We start from the raw sequence: 12227 nt of genomic DNA, 5'->3' as shown, positions 1-12227 counted from the left end.
AATTTAGAGAATATTATGATGATTCATTTTCAAATCTTACGTTTCATGAGGTCGGACCAGTTATATTATTCTTCTTAATTTTATGTGAAAAGTAAATATTTTCCACGATGGCTTGAACCTTTACACCATTACTGTATGATTTGGGCATGATTGAACAAACTCATTAAGTCATATATTTTCTATATCTCTTTGTAATCTGCCATTTTGCTTTTAACTTAAAGATTGCAATGGAATGTGATTTTGGAAGACTATTGGCATTCCACCAAATCGGTATTAGAAAATATCAGGCAGTGAAATGGATGGTTTCCGAATGCCTCATTTATCAAAGATATAAGTTACCATTATATTTTTGTAGTAAGAAATCATGTTTACAGGACAGAGATTTACGTTTCGTTTTGTCATTACTGGTTTTTAGATAACAATAACTGTGTCGACGCAATAAAACATCATCAACATTCTTTCCATAACTTTAGGAGAAGCCCTACAGTACCTAAATTTCTAGAGTTTTTTTTTCCCAACCCACTTTGTTTTCCTTTACGTACTTACTCTATTTAATTTTGATGTATTATAGCTAATATAGCTTCCAAATCAATCCAGTCTTTCATATCAATTAGTTTACTTTAATTGAAACCATCATGCAAGAAATTTGAGTGTGTTTAACATTCCACATTTATGCTCATTAAGGTTTTACAACAGTTACATACAGTTATTACATTAATCTTTCAGTTTTATCCTTCAATCCCAATATAACCCCCTAGGTATCTGGATTAGTATTCATTTATTTATTATTTTGGTTTGTTAATATCTACCAAAACCTCTTTTTTCTTTTTGAGAGAAGTACAGTTTTAGTTTCAAATGTTTGAGATATGAGTGTTTTTAGTTCCTAAATTTTAGATGAAAGCAAATGACGTTCTAGATGTTTCAGCTATCATGCAAATTTGGTCCTAATGACTTGTTTTTACCAATTACTACTGAAATCTGTTGGTAATTAATTTTTGAAAAATGTAAAAATTTGATAAAATGTTACTAGCTATAATCTGGAATAAAAGATGACTGATTATGTGATCTACACGTGAGTAATTAATCATCTATTACTGCCAATTATGGCCAACAATATTTTTCTTCAAAAAATTAATTGCATAGCACGTGATTGGATTCGGGTAGCAATTGGCAAAAATCAGTCAATAGGATTAAATGCATTTAGAGATTGAAATTTTGGGACTATATTTGTTTTCGTCCTAACTTTAGGAACTAGAAACATTCACTCCCCGAACATTTGAGACCAAAAATCCAATTCTCTCTCTCTCTCAGCAAAAGTGAATATAGAGTAATCTTCATTGAGGTATGTATGATCCCTTAATGTATATTTCGTTGGTTCTAAAGTATTTGTATTCATGATCTACAAACAAATATTCAATACAAATTAACTCTCTGTGCTCTCAAGAAGGTTTTGGTTAAAGAAATGCAATTTGGATCAAGACTAAGATAGCTGTATTTGTGTTCTTATGGGATCCCAATAACATAACAAATGGGCTTTCCAACAATGCATTCGATGTTTTGAAAAAGCAATTGCATTTGTTTCCGGTATCCTTCTTTAGATTTTCGGCCATGCTATGGAATGAGATTAGGCGTAACCTGGCTTGGGAGTTCAGGATAGAAAAGAAAGACGAGAAAACTTAAGTCACGAGAAAAAAGAAATAGAGAAGAGGAGAGATTTTCCTATTGTTTGGATCAAGGAGTTATATGTATATTATATTTCCTTCTGTAACATTGGCATTTTCCAAATAAAAATATAACCGACATTTTTCACTTGCCCTCCAAATTGGAGAGTTTTGTTTCCTTCCTTATATTTTACTCTTCAGAATCAATCTGCTTAATTACATGAATTTCCAAGCAGTAAGAGAATGGATGGGAGTTCCCTTCCATCCAATGACTATACCTTTACCAGCATTGATAAGATTGCAGGAGCTGGCTTTATGGAACCTCTTGAGAATCATATTAGCTTGTTGCAGAGATGAATGGCTGAGTTCGACCTCCACCATCCCGTATCTTGTGAAGAACTCTCTCCAAACATCAATCATCACATTTCGGGTACATCTTTTGTCGCCCTCGCTCCCAACCATGTTTCTAATCCCTTCACCCAAATAGATTCCCTCAATCGTCTTCCGGTGCTCATTATTCCGCTCCATGCAGTCCTCCAGGCAATCAAAGAATGCGCTATAAAAGAAGAGGGATTCGGTGAAACGGCTAATGAATAGCGGTGAATTGTGGTTGGCTTCTACCTCGGTGACTACCACTACCGCCGGCTTCATCCTCCTGATCACTTTGATTACATTTCTCAAGCTCTCGGGTTTTGAGATCATGGTTCTGAGTATTAGGGGAGAGTAAACAGCCACGGCTTCATCAGGTGCTTTGCTGAGCATGTCTTCCTTCAACTCTTCCATGTCGGAGACCATCACTACATTGAAAGAAAGGGATAAATTCAGGGACTGAGCAAAGCTGATCAGTCTCTTGCCCGTTTCCTCCATACGCTGCTTGTTCATGGTTCCCACCGCCGTTATCCTGAGTGCTGGAGGGTCATCCCGCTCAACCAGAGCTTGCATCAACACCGTCCATTGGACTCCGCTCCTGATGTGCAGATCAACCAGGTGGATCTTGGTTGCCGATTTGACGTTGTCAATGATTGCTTGCATCGCAGCAAATTGTGTGACCTGGGTGAAGGGAATCGCCTGGTGGCATGCCAGGAAGGAAAGATTGAAATCCAATTCAAGGTTCCTTGCATAGGCAAACCGTTCAATGATTCTCTCAGGAGTGATCTTTCCTGTCTGCATATCAATCCTATGCTGCAAAGCTTCGGCAAAGTGGAATACAATTCTCTGGGCAGCATTTCCTGAATCGGAGGCGATACACAGGCAGCGAGTGATCAAGCCGCTTGCGAGGTCAAACTTTTTGTGACCCACGCACTCGGCTGCAATCAAAAGAAACTGCACGAGTTCCACGTCTGCAGTTTCTGCTACTGAAATGTCCGTGATGGTGGAAGCGTATGGGTGGATAAGCCCCGAAAAGCCGTCAACATTTTTCGTGGAGAATTGGATGTACCTCTCTCCAGCCGCCCTGATGATCTCTCCCAGGGATAATCTCCGGCCCTGGCTGCTATCCTGATCAATATTTGTTGGGGAGTCGTTGCTCCAGTTTTGATCTTCTCTGGCCGCATTCTTGAAGCCCTTCCCATAATTGCTCAGAAGCTCCAGGGATGCTAAGGTAAACGAATGTGTTTTTCCCTTGAGCTGCTGCCATTTGCCGCCCGTTTCAGGAAGTCGTTGTTGCTGCGGCTGCTCGTTGTTCTTGGCCGTGGCCTGATCATAAATTGGTTGGAATGAATGCAGTGCAGGCGTGCTGACCAGGTGCTGGAAATCATTCTGTACCCAATTAAACTGCGGCGGAGTACTCGTAGCTTGTTGACCACCTTCCAAGAAAGCAACCTTGCTGGGCGTGGGATTGTTCTGTTGCTGATAAAGGCCATAGAGACTGTTATCTTCCACATCGAACCAATCAGTATCCGGCGGCTGTGGTGGTTGTCGCTGTTTTTTACCTCCGTTGGCTTCTTGTTCATCTGCTTCGTAGTCCTCCATCAGATTCCCACAGTAACTCAATGATCTATGGGTTCGATTGTATCGGAATGATGAGGAGGAGGCACGAGTTAAATGGCTTTTTTTTATCCAACTTAGTTTGTCCCTTTTAAATAACTTGCTTATTCATAGAAGTAGCATCGTTGAAACTGAGAAAGAATGCACTAGTACTTCAGTATAATTAGTAGCATCAATCAGCAAAGGATCCAATACACAAAATGCAGATAATAACACTTTGATGTGGAACTTTTTGTTATCGTCCTTTCAACTCAATCACAAGTCACAACTCACAACAATGTTGGCAATGGATTTGAGATTAATAAAATACATGGGATGATATTGATGGACGGCATCTTAACATATTTAACAACAAAAATAACCTTGGCATGACATGGCAATTTTGGAAGAAATTTTGAAGTCTTTGATTTTAGGGTAAATTACATGTAACCCCCAGTAGTTTTATCTATTACCACATGGCCCTCCTAACATTTTAAAATATCTACTTCACCTCATAAGATTTTGTATAAAGTGAAAATTTGACGAAAAATAGCTTTGTAACATCGTAAATTGAAATATCAATAGTGCCTTTATTTAAATGCTAAATTAATCAATGGCTTAACCACCTCGCATAAAAGTATAGAGAGATTATGTGGATAAATACAAAAATCACAGAGGAATAAAGTGAATATTTATACAAATCATAAGGGGTTACATCGATATTAAGATTTTATCACATGCGATTTTAAAAAAAAATTTGTATAAATGGCATAATTGATTGTACATTCCATCTATTTTTCATTTTGCATAAAACTACATGAGGGTTATGTGACTATTTTAAAATCTCGGGGGGTCATCTAGCATTCTGCAAAATCATAGGGGATAGTAAGTAATTTACCCTTGATTTTATACTAATGTTGAGTATTGACATGAAGCAAGGGACAAAGTGAGAGGGACAATAAAGTCAGGGTGGGGAAGAAAATGTTAAAAAAAAAAATCATCTTGGCAATAGCGCAAAATTGGAAGCCAACAAATGTTATGTGTTGGTAACATGGAAGGAACATTGTACCATGTTGCATCTTAGCAAATAGCGATGCATCATACAAAAATTATGCTCGAATAATATTCTTTTATGTGGGTGCATTTCTAGATTTTCTGAATGAAAGGAAAAGGAAAAGGAAAAGGAAAAGGAAAAGGTAAGGGAAAACAACATTTCCCTTTTGGAATCATTCGCTTTGCACTTTCCCTTTCTAAAGAGAACAATCTTAAATTGAACTTTTCTGGTCAATATTAAGAACAATTCTAAGGATTATTTGCACGCCACGCATAAGAGCAAGAGAAAGCAAACAAGAGAAGATTTGCCACTTCACTTCACACGAATTATGTCACTAAAATTTAGTAGTATTTAGAAATAGCATCATCGTTTATAGCAGAAAATTTTCGAGAACTCTACCTATACATCATTTCTATCGCATTAATTCCTTTTGTTCAGCATATTCTAGTATTCATTGTTTTCGAAGCAATATACATATTAACAAGAAAATACAAGAAATGTGAAAGAAAAAGTGTCTGTATAATGGGTGCTCAACGGGCACTCATTAACATATATTAAAATTTTTAAAACGTACGATTAATCAAGAAAGGTATATAAATATAAGGAAAGGTAACAAATATTAGTATGTATATATATATATATATATATATATATATATATATATATATATATATATATATGACAGATTATGTAAAATTTAGATGTGTTAAATAAGTGTCCAATGGGCAGTCGATAGAAAAACTTCAAAGAAAAACAAAAAGTAAAGGGGTCATTTTATTCTTTCTTTGGAAAAAAGGGCATCGTCATATTTAGCGGAACCAAAATGAAGTGAAAAAGATCTTGTCACAGGATTCTTGTCGTCGCCATATGTTTGGGTAAACATGTATCACACTTGTTTGTAAAGACGATGGATGTTTGGAACTTGTTGAACACAATAATGCGCTGTCTTTCTTGTCTGAGTCTTTATAGGGAATCTAATAATAATCCATTGGATTTAGTCATTTTGCTTTATTACTATGCTCTGTGAACACAAGAGATTATAGCTGAAGAAACTAGAATCTAGCTTAAGTATTTGGCTGTTGGCTTTCCTATTTGTCCTTTTCGACCATTTCTTATTCTTCAGCAGTTTTTCCGGCAGAGTATAATTGCCAAACCACGAAATCCAACCAGATACCCAGAAGAAAGAGAAACAAATAAAGATCAGTTTTGACTTTTCTTTCGGTGTTTTCTTTCTGCCGGCGTGGAGGAGGTACAGTTTCTAAGTCGAATTTCTCAAAGAAAAAAAGGCCAAAAAAAAAAAAATACAGCAACAAGAATGAGAATTAAGTAACTTTCATGATTTGTTAAACTACTGAAATAGTCCAAGTCCTTGACTAATTTTCATGATTTGTTGAACTACTGCAGCTCAATTATACTTTTTGGTCGCGATTTGGCAACGACCAGAGGCCTCAACCAAATCAGGGGGGGGGGGAGGAAGAGGAGTGGATGAGGAAGAGAGAAGGGGAATGGGGAGGAGGAAGAGGGAGGGGCGGTGGTTAGGCATGTAAATGGGTTGAATTTACTCAGATCTAATATACTTGGGTGGGGTTTGAATTTAATTTTTCTAGGTAGGATCTATACCTAGATCTATACCTAGATACAAACCTTGTAAAAGAGTTATAGATCTAAATAGGGTCTAAATTTTTATAATCCATATCCAAATACAAACTCATACCGAATCCTACCCAAACTAATGTATATATAATCAAATTTATATATTAGTAAATTTATAAAATATTCTAATATTCTATGGTCATTGATCAAATATAGAAAAATTTCATGATTGTTTTCTTTTTTCAAACTAATTCTACTTGTCATTGTAATTAGTACAAACGTTTTTAGAAAAACAAGAAAAAGTAAAGGCAAATAAATGAAAATTTGGACGTAGATACAGTTGAAGTTTTAAAAATAAATATAATTAGTCAATAATGGTTATTTTTTTGAATTCATAATATTGCATTCAACTTCTCGAATATTAATTTTATTATTTGAAAATAAAAATTGGATGGTGTTTATATATATATTTTTAAATCTATGTATTTTTAATATATTTTTACTTTAGTGTGTTTAGAAAAATATAATGAATACCTATTGGATATTTAGATCCAGGAGGATTTGGATTTGGACTTATTTTTTAAAATCCATAATGGTCTGGATCAGGGTCTGGGTTTAACTAAATTTAACAGGACCTATGTCCTGTTTGATAATCTAATTTAGCACTTTAATTTAATAGATTTAAATCTTAACATATTCAGATGCATTCGATAACCAAAATTAGAACATCTGAATTCATGAAGTTAACTGAATTTCTAAGCAAAATTTGCTCCAAAAAATAAATGATAAACTATTCACTTATCACTTAATATAATATACACTCAAATGTATCAAATTTAGTAGTTAATAATTTACTAATTTAATAGATTCAAATTTTAAATTTCAGAATTTAAATTTCAGTTTTCAAACTTTAATTTTATCAAAAGCACCCTAAGTGAGAGGCTTGGTTTTGAGCCCTTCCTATTATATGGAAAAAAATGTCCACAAAAAAAGGCCTCGTATTAGCGTGAAGCAAGTGATTACATGTACATATGCAAACCTGAAAGATTCACTTCGGTTATACTCGAATGCATCTGGATACCGAAGTGATGATGGCCGAACGGTGGTGGCGGGAGTGAAGCTTGATGCTCAGAGTAAAAAACTGCTCACTTGGCCTTGGTTAAAGTTGCTCAGCCTGGGGATCGTGTCATTGCCGTTCGTGTTCTTGATAGTAGTGAAATTGTGGATCGTGATGGGAAATCATCTCTGCTGTCTCTTGTGAAAGCTTTTGACTCTGTTCTTGCAGTTTATGAAGGCTTCTGCAACCTCAGACAGGTGGATCTCAAGCTAAAGATCTGCAGAGGATCATCAATTCGCAAAATTTTAGTTCGTGATGAAGCAAAATCTTACTCAGCAATTGAGCTTATAGTTGGAACTTCAAGGAATCATCATACCATCAGGTCATCAGCCTCCGTAGCTAAATACTGTGCTAAGAAGTTGGCCAAGGATCGTTCAACTTTAGCTGTAAATAATGGGAAAATTATCTTTCATAAAGGGGCTCCATCTTCCTCCAATATCATCACAAAAGAAATTTAACATCACCATAGGAATGGTCTATTTAATGCACTTCAGAGGTCTCTGACTAAAAATAACAAAGCAATCACTGATGGCAATTTGGCAATGGGAATGATAGCATCTGACCACGTTACTAATGGGACTTTAGATTTAGCCCCAAAAAAATGCTGATTCTAAACATGAGGATGGTGTCTTGAAAAAGGGTTGTCCTATTTGTTCTCTTGCTACAGTATCTGAAGATGATGGCAATACACAATCAGCAAAAGAATCTTCCTATGATGGCAGCAATGGAGACTCAATGGCGGTAGTGCCATTACAAAAGATAGAGGTTGCATCTAGTTCAATTTCGCTGTTGATGTGGGAATTGCCTGAAGTTAGACCTGGTTGGCCACTTCTTCGCCGAGCAATATTATCAAACAAGCAAACTTAACAACTCCTCATTCCGTCAGATCTCTCTGGTTCAGTGGGCATAGGCATTTTCAGTCAATTGATTCAAATGAAAAAGGGGGTGAATTCTTAGTTTATGATGGAAAAAAAAAATAATTCTACAACGAAGGCGGTTCTTGGAGTGTATTCTACAAATGAGGTCTTCGCATTCCGAAAATGCGAGCTCGCATTGCGAATGCGAGCTCACCCAGCTCGCAGTAAGGAGCGCCAAATTCTCTAGCTCGGACATCCATTCATGAGAGTCAGCTTCGTTTCTTTGCTTTGCCTGCCCGCTATTTTTGAAAGAAATAGAGTCAAGTGTAATTTTTTTTTCTTTTTGGAAGATTTGCAGTTCGAGAAAACTAACATTGAAGTCTCTGATGCCTCCAGTGCGGGCCCCCTAACGCTTTTGGTTCTAACAGGGGCCTAGCCATCTTCTGAGCTAGCCTTTCCAGTTCATGATGATTGGTGCTAATCAGGGAAGTGGAATTCATTCTCTGACCCAGGAGCTCCTTTCTTTTTTTACGAATATAGAGGCTGCTAGAGAGCTCTGGGGGAGCTAGTAAAAAAAATTAAATTAGAGTTCACATTTGTGGAATGCGAGCTCAATAAGTAGAGCTCGCATTTCGCGAATGCGAGCTCTATTCTAATCTCGCATTCGTGAAATGCGAGCTCTACTGACCTCGCATTTCATGAATGCGAAGACCCCCGGACGGAATCCATTGCCAAAATCACCCTTTTGTAGAATTTTTTTAAAATTCATCACAAAATTAGAAATTTCTCATGAAAAAGGAAGAGTTTGTGATCATGATAAAGATCAATCCCCCAAAATAGATGGAGAATGTAGTGCGATTGTTCCCATTGGCAATGAGATACTTCTTCAGATGGTATATCTAAGGCCTTACCAAAGGAGTTGGAGGGTCTCCATGAGAAGTATTCAGCAACTTGTAGATTGTTTAAATACGAGGAACTTGTCTCAGCAACATCATATTTCATCCCCGAGAACATGGTTGGTAAAGGTGGAAGCAGTAAGGTTTATAAGGGTTGCCTTCCTGATGGAAAGGAGCTTGCTGTCAAACTTTTAAAGCCGTCTGAAGCATGGTTCAAAGTCTCGGTTGTAACTCGAACTGTTTTACATCGGTCTCGACATATCAATCGCGATCTTGGCAAGACGCTAATTTTAAAGTATTTAATATTATAAAAATTGTAAATAATATAAAAAATATGCTAACCAAAATAATAAAAAATTAGCAAAAGAAAAGTAAAAATTAGCAAAAGAGTTGACTCGGGATGACTTGTGGCGGCTCGGTGCCATTTTTATCTGTGTCAGAGACTTCTTGGCCTAGTTCTTGGCGATCCATGTATCTCAAAATCATCTCATTCCGGTATCAAAACTGAGAGCTACGTGCCGGTGATGACTCAGCCAAGTGGTTTTGGACTCGGCCGATTCTTTAAACATGATATGAAGTTGTGTTGACAGAGTTTGTTCTGGAAATAGAGATTATTACTGCTTTGAATCACAAAAATATCATCTCTCTTTTTGGGTTTTGTTTTGAGGACAACCACCTCCTTTTGGTGTATGATTTCCTGTCAAGAGGAAGCCTTGAAGAGAACCTTCATCGTTACAAGAAGGATCCACTTGCAGTTGGATGGAACCAGAGATATAAGGTGGCTGTTGGTGTAGCTGAGGCACTTGAACATCTTCACAATAGAGATGCTCAGCCTGTGATTCACAGGGATGTGAAATCTTCTAATATACTACTCTCTGATGATTTTGAGCCACAGCTCTCTGACTTTGGACTGGCTAAATGGGCTTCAACCACTTCAACTCATATAACATGCACAGATGTTGCAGGAAATTTCGGTTACTTGGCTCCTGAATTTCCATAATGACAAGATTGACGTGTATGCATTTGGAGTGGTCCTTCTTGAGCTTCTTTCAGGAAGAAAGCCTATAAGCAATGACTCTCCAAAGGGCCAAGAAAGCCTTGTTATGTGGGCAAAACCAATTCCAACTCCGGAAAATTTACTCAACTGCTAGACCCAAGTTTAAGTAGCATGTATGATGGTGAGGAGTTGGAGAGGATGGCTTTAGCAGCTGCACTTTGTATTAGACGTGTGGCAAGAGCTAGACCTCAGATGAGCCTTATTCTGAAGCTCCTCGAAGGTGACATGGAGGTGACCAAGTGGGCAAGGCTACAAGTGAATGATTTAGAAGGGACTAATACTGTAAAACTAGTTGATAGTTTGGAGGGCTCTGAAGCTTTAGATGACGAAACTTTTTCACGTTCCAATCTCCAATCCCATCTAAACCTTGCATTGCATGGTGTGGAGGATTTTCTTTCCAGCATCGAGCAAACTATCTCACTCTAGGACTCTATCTACGAGGCAGATGGAGCCGGTCATCAAAGCTTTGACTAACTGCATTACTGCACAGAATGAGAATGCAAGTAGACATTCTGTTCTCATTCTTTTGTAGATTGCCTTTTCCCCCCTTGATTTACCAATTCCTGATTCTACGCTGCATCTTTTTGTTGCTTATTGGTGGGTATTGGATGAGAGATGTTTCTGGGTTTGCCCTCCTCCTTCCCGTCGTATTCTATTTTGATTGTTCAAAAGAAAAAAAAAAAAAAAAAAAAAGAAGGGAGTTCGAGCCCTAGTCTGAATCGTTGTGTAGCCAACAATAATTTGAAAACATGAAGGTCTAAAATAATCCTTTTTTTCAATACAGGTCCACACGCAAATTAGGACTGAATGGTAAGTATTCCAAAATAATATATCTATGTACTCTTTTATCCACTCTTGTATCATTGAAAGTCCAATTGCCGTGCTGAGTACAAAAGTTTCAAATCGGTTGTCTATGCAGAGGCCCCATTCCGGGCCCAGACACGTGGCAGCCCAGGAATGGCCGAGCTGGGCCTTGGCCCCCAGACCCCTGGCAGCAGCCCTGGGCCGGACAGGCTAGGGCTCCCAGGGGAGACGAAGGTCCATCCCGAAGAGGTCGGGAGTAATCCCCCTAAGTGCGGGATAATATCTATACTGGGCAAGTCCCGCGTCGTGCGGAGGTCGGACTCCCTCGCAGGTATAAATAATAGCACACATCCACTGTACAAGGTACGCTCACTATTGGCAATTTATCCTGGACCATTGCTACTTCCCGTGAACCTTACCCACCGGAATACTAACTTGGCCGTCGGAGCGCCCTCGGGGACAACCCTCGGGCCCCCCCACCGTGAGATCACTTTTACTTGTTTTGCAGGTCTTGGATCAGCTCTCCCATCGACACCCCGAGCTCATCAGTTCAGCTCGGTCCGGGGAAGCTCCGCGCTTCTTCAGTTGGCGCCGTCTGTGGGAACCGTAAGGTAAGTAAGATTGTGTTGATGGCCCGGACGCGATCCAAGCGTACGGCAGAGAGCACCGGCCCTGGGGGCGGTGGGGGGTCCCAGCGGAAAGAGGCTGGTGCATCCCAGGGGGCCGGTGGCTCAGCCCTTTCAGGGGAACGGAGGCAGCAGATCTTCCAGTTTGTGACGGAGAATCTCCCCATGCTGGAGGATATAATTCGACAGGCGAAGGAAGGGGAGGGGGCTGGGGGTGCACAGACCTCCAAGGCCAAGGGGAAGGAGAAGGAATTACCCCCTGATCCTTCGGAGGATGAGTCGCGAGACCAGCCCCCTAGAAGGAAGCGACCCCGGACTCCTCCCCGCCCCCGAGCCTCGGTGGTCGGGGACAGCGAGAGGTATTCCCGCGACAGGTCCGCGAGGAGTCACCTCAGAAACCCCTCTCCGAGGAAACCCACACGGAATGGGTTCGAGCGTTCCCCTGCTCGGTCTGTCAAGAGCCGGCCCCGCGACCCCCTTTATCTGGACCCTGCTCGGGATGAGCTCGAGCAGATCTTGAGGCCCCGGCCGTACGAAGACAACTATGCAACCTCGCCCTTTACCCGGGAGATAGAGGACTATCCCCTACCCCGGAGG

The 12227-nt window shown here is 39.4% G+C and overlaps 1 protein-coding gene and 1 pseudogene across 1 annotated transcript; one reads left to right on the top strand and one right to left on the bottom strand.

Annotated features, from left to right (window-relative positions):
• Positions 1-1802: 1802 nt before the first annotated feature.
• On the bottom strand, positions 1803-3870 carry LOC113740795 (DELLA protein RGL1-like). Its single transcript, XM_027268318.2, has one exon. It carries the CDS (start codon positions 3630-3632, stop codon positions 1878-1880), a length of 1755 nt encoding a protein of 584 aa, XP_027124119.1. The 5' UTR covers positions 3633-3870; the 3' UTR covers positions 1803-1877.
• A 3370-nt stretch (positions 3871-7240) lies between these two features.
• On the top strand, positions 7241-10626 carry LOC113740789 (protein kinase STUNTED-like; annotated as a pseudogene).
• The last annotated feature ends 1601 nt before the right edge of the window (positions 10627-12227 follow it).

The sequence above is a fragment of the Coffea arabica genome, chromosome 1c (genome assembly GCF_036785885.1).
Source record: "Coffea arabica cultivar ET-39 chromosome 1c, Coffea Arabica ET-39 HiFi, whole genome shotgun sequence".
NCBI classification, from domain to species: domain Eukaryota; kingdom Viridiplantae; phylum Streptophyta; class Magnoliopsida; order Gentianales; family Rubiaceae; genus Coffea; species Coffea arabica.
This window is presented reverse-complemented; position numbering and strand designations above follow the sequence as displayed.

Bases quoted from the DNA above. Each gene is read 5' to 3' on its own strand.
- LOC113740795 (XM_027268318.2), bottom strand. From the start codon at position 3,632: ATGGAGGACTACGAAGCAGATGAACAAGAAGCCAACGGAGGTAAAAAA.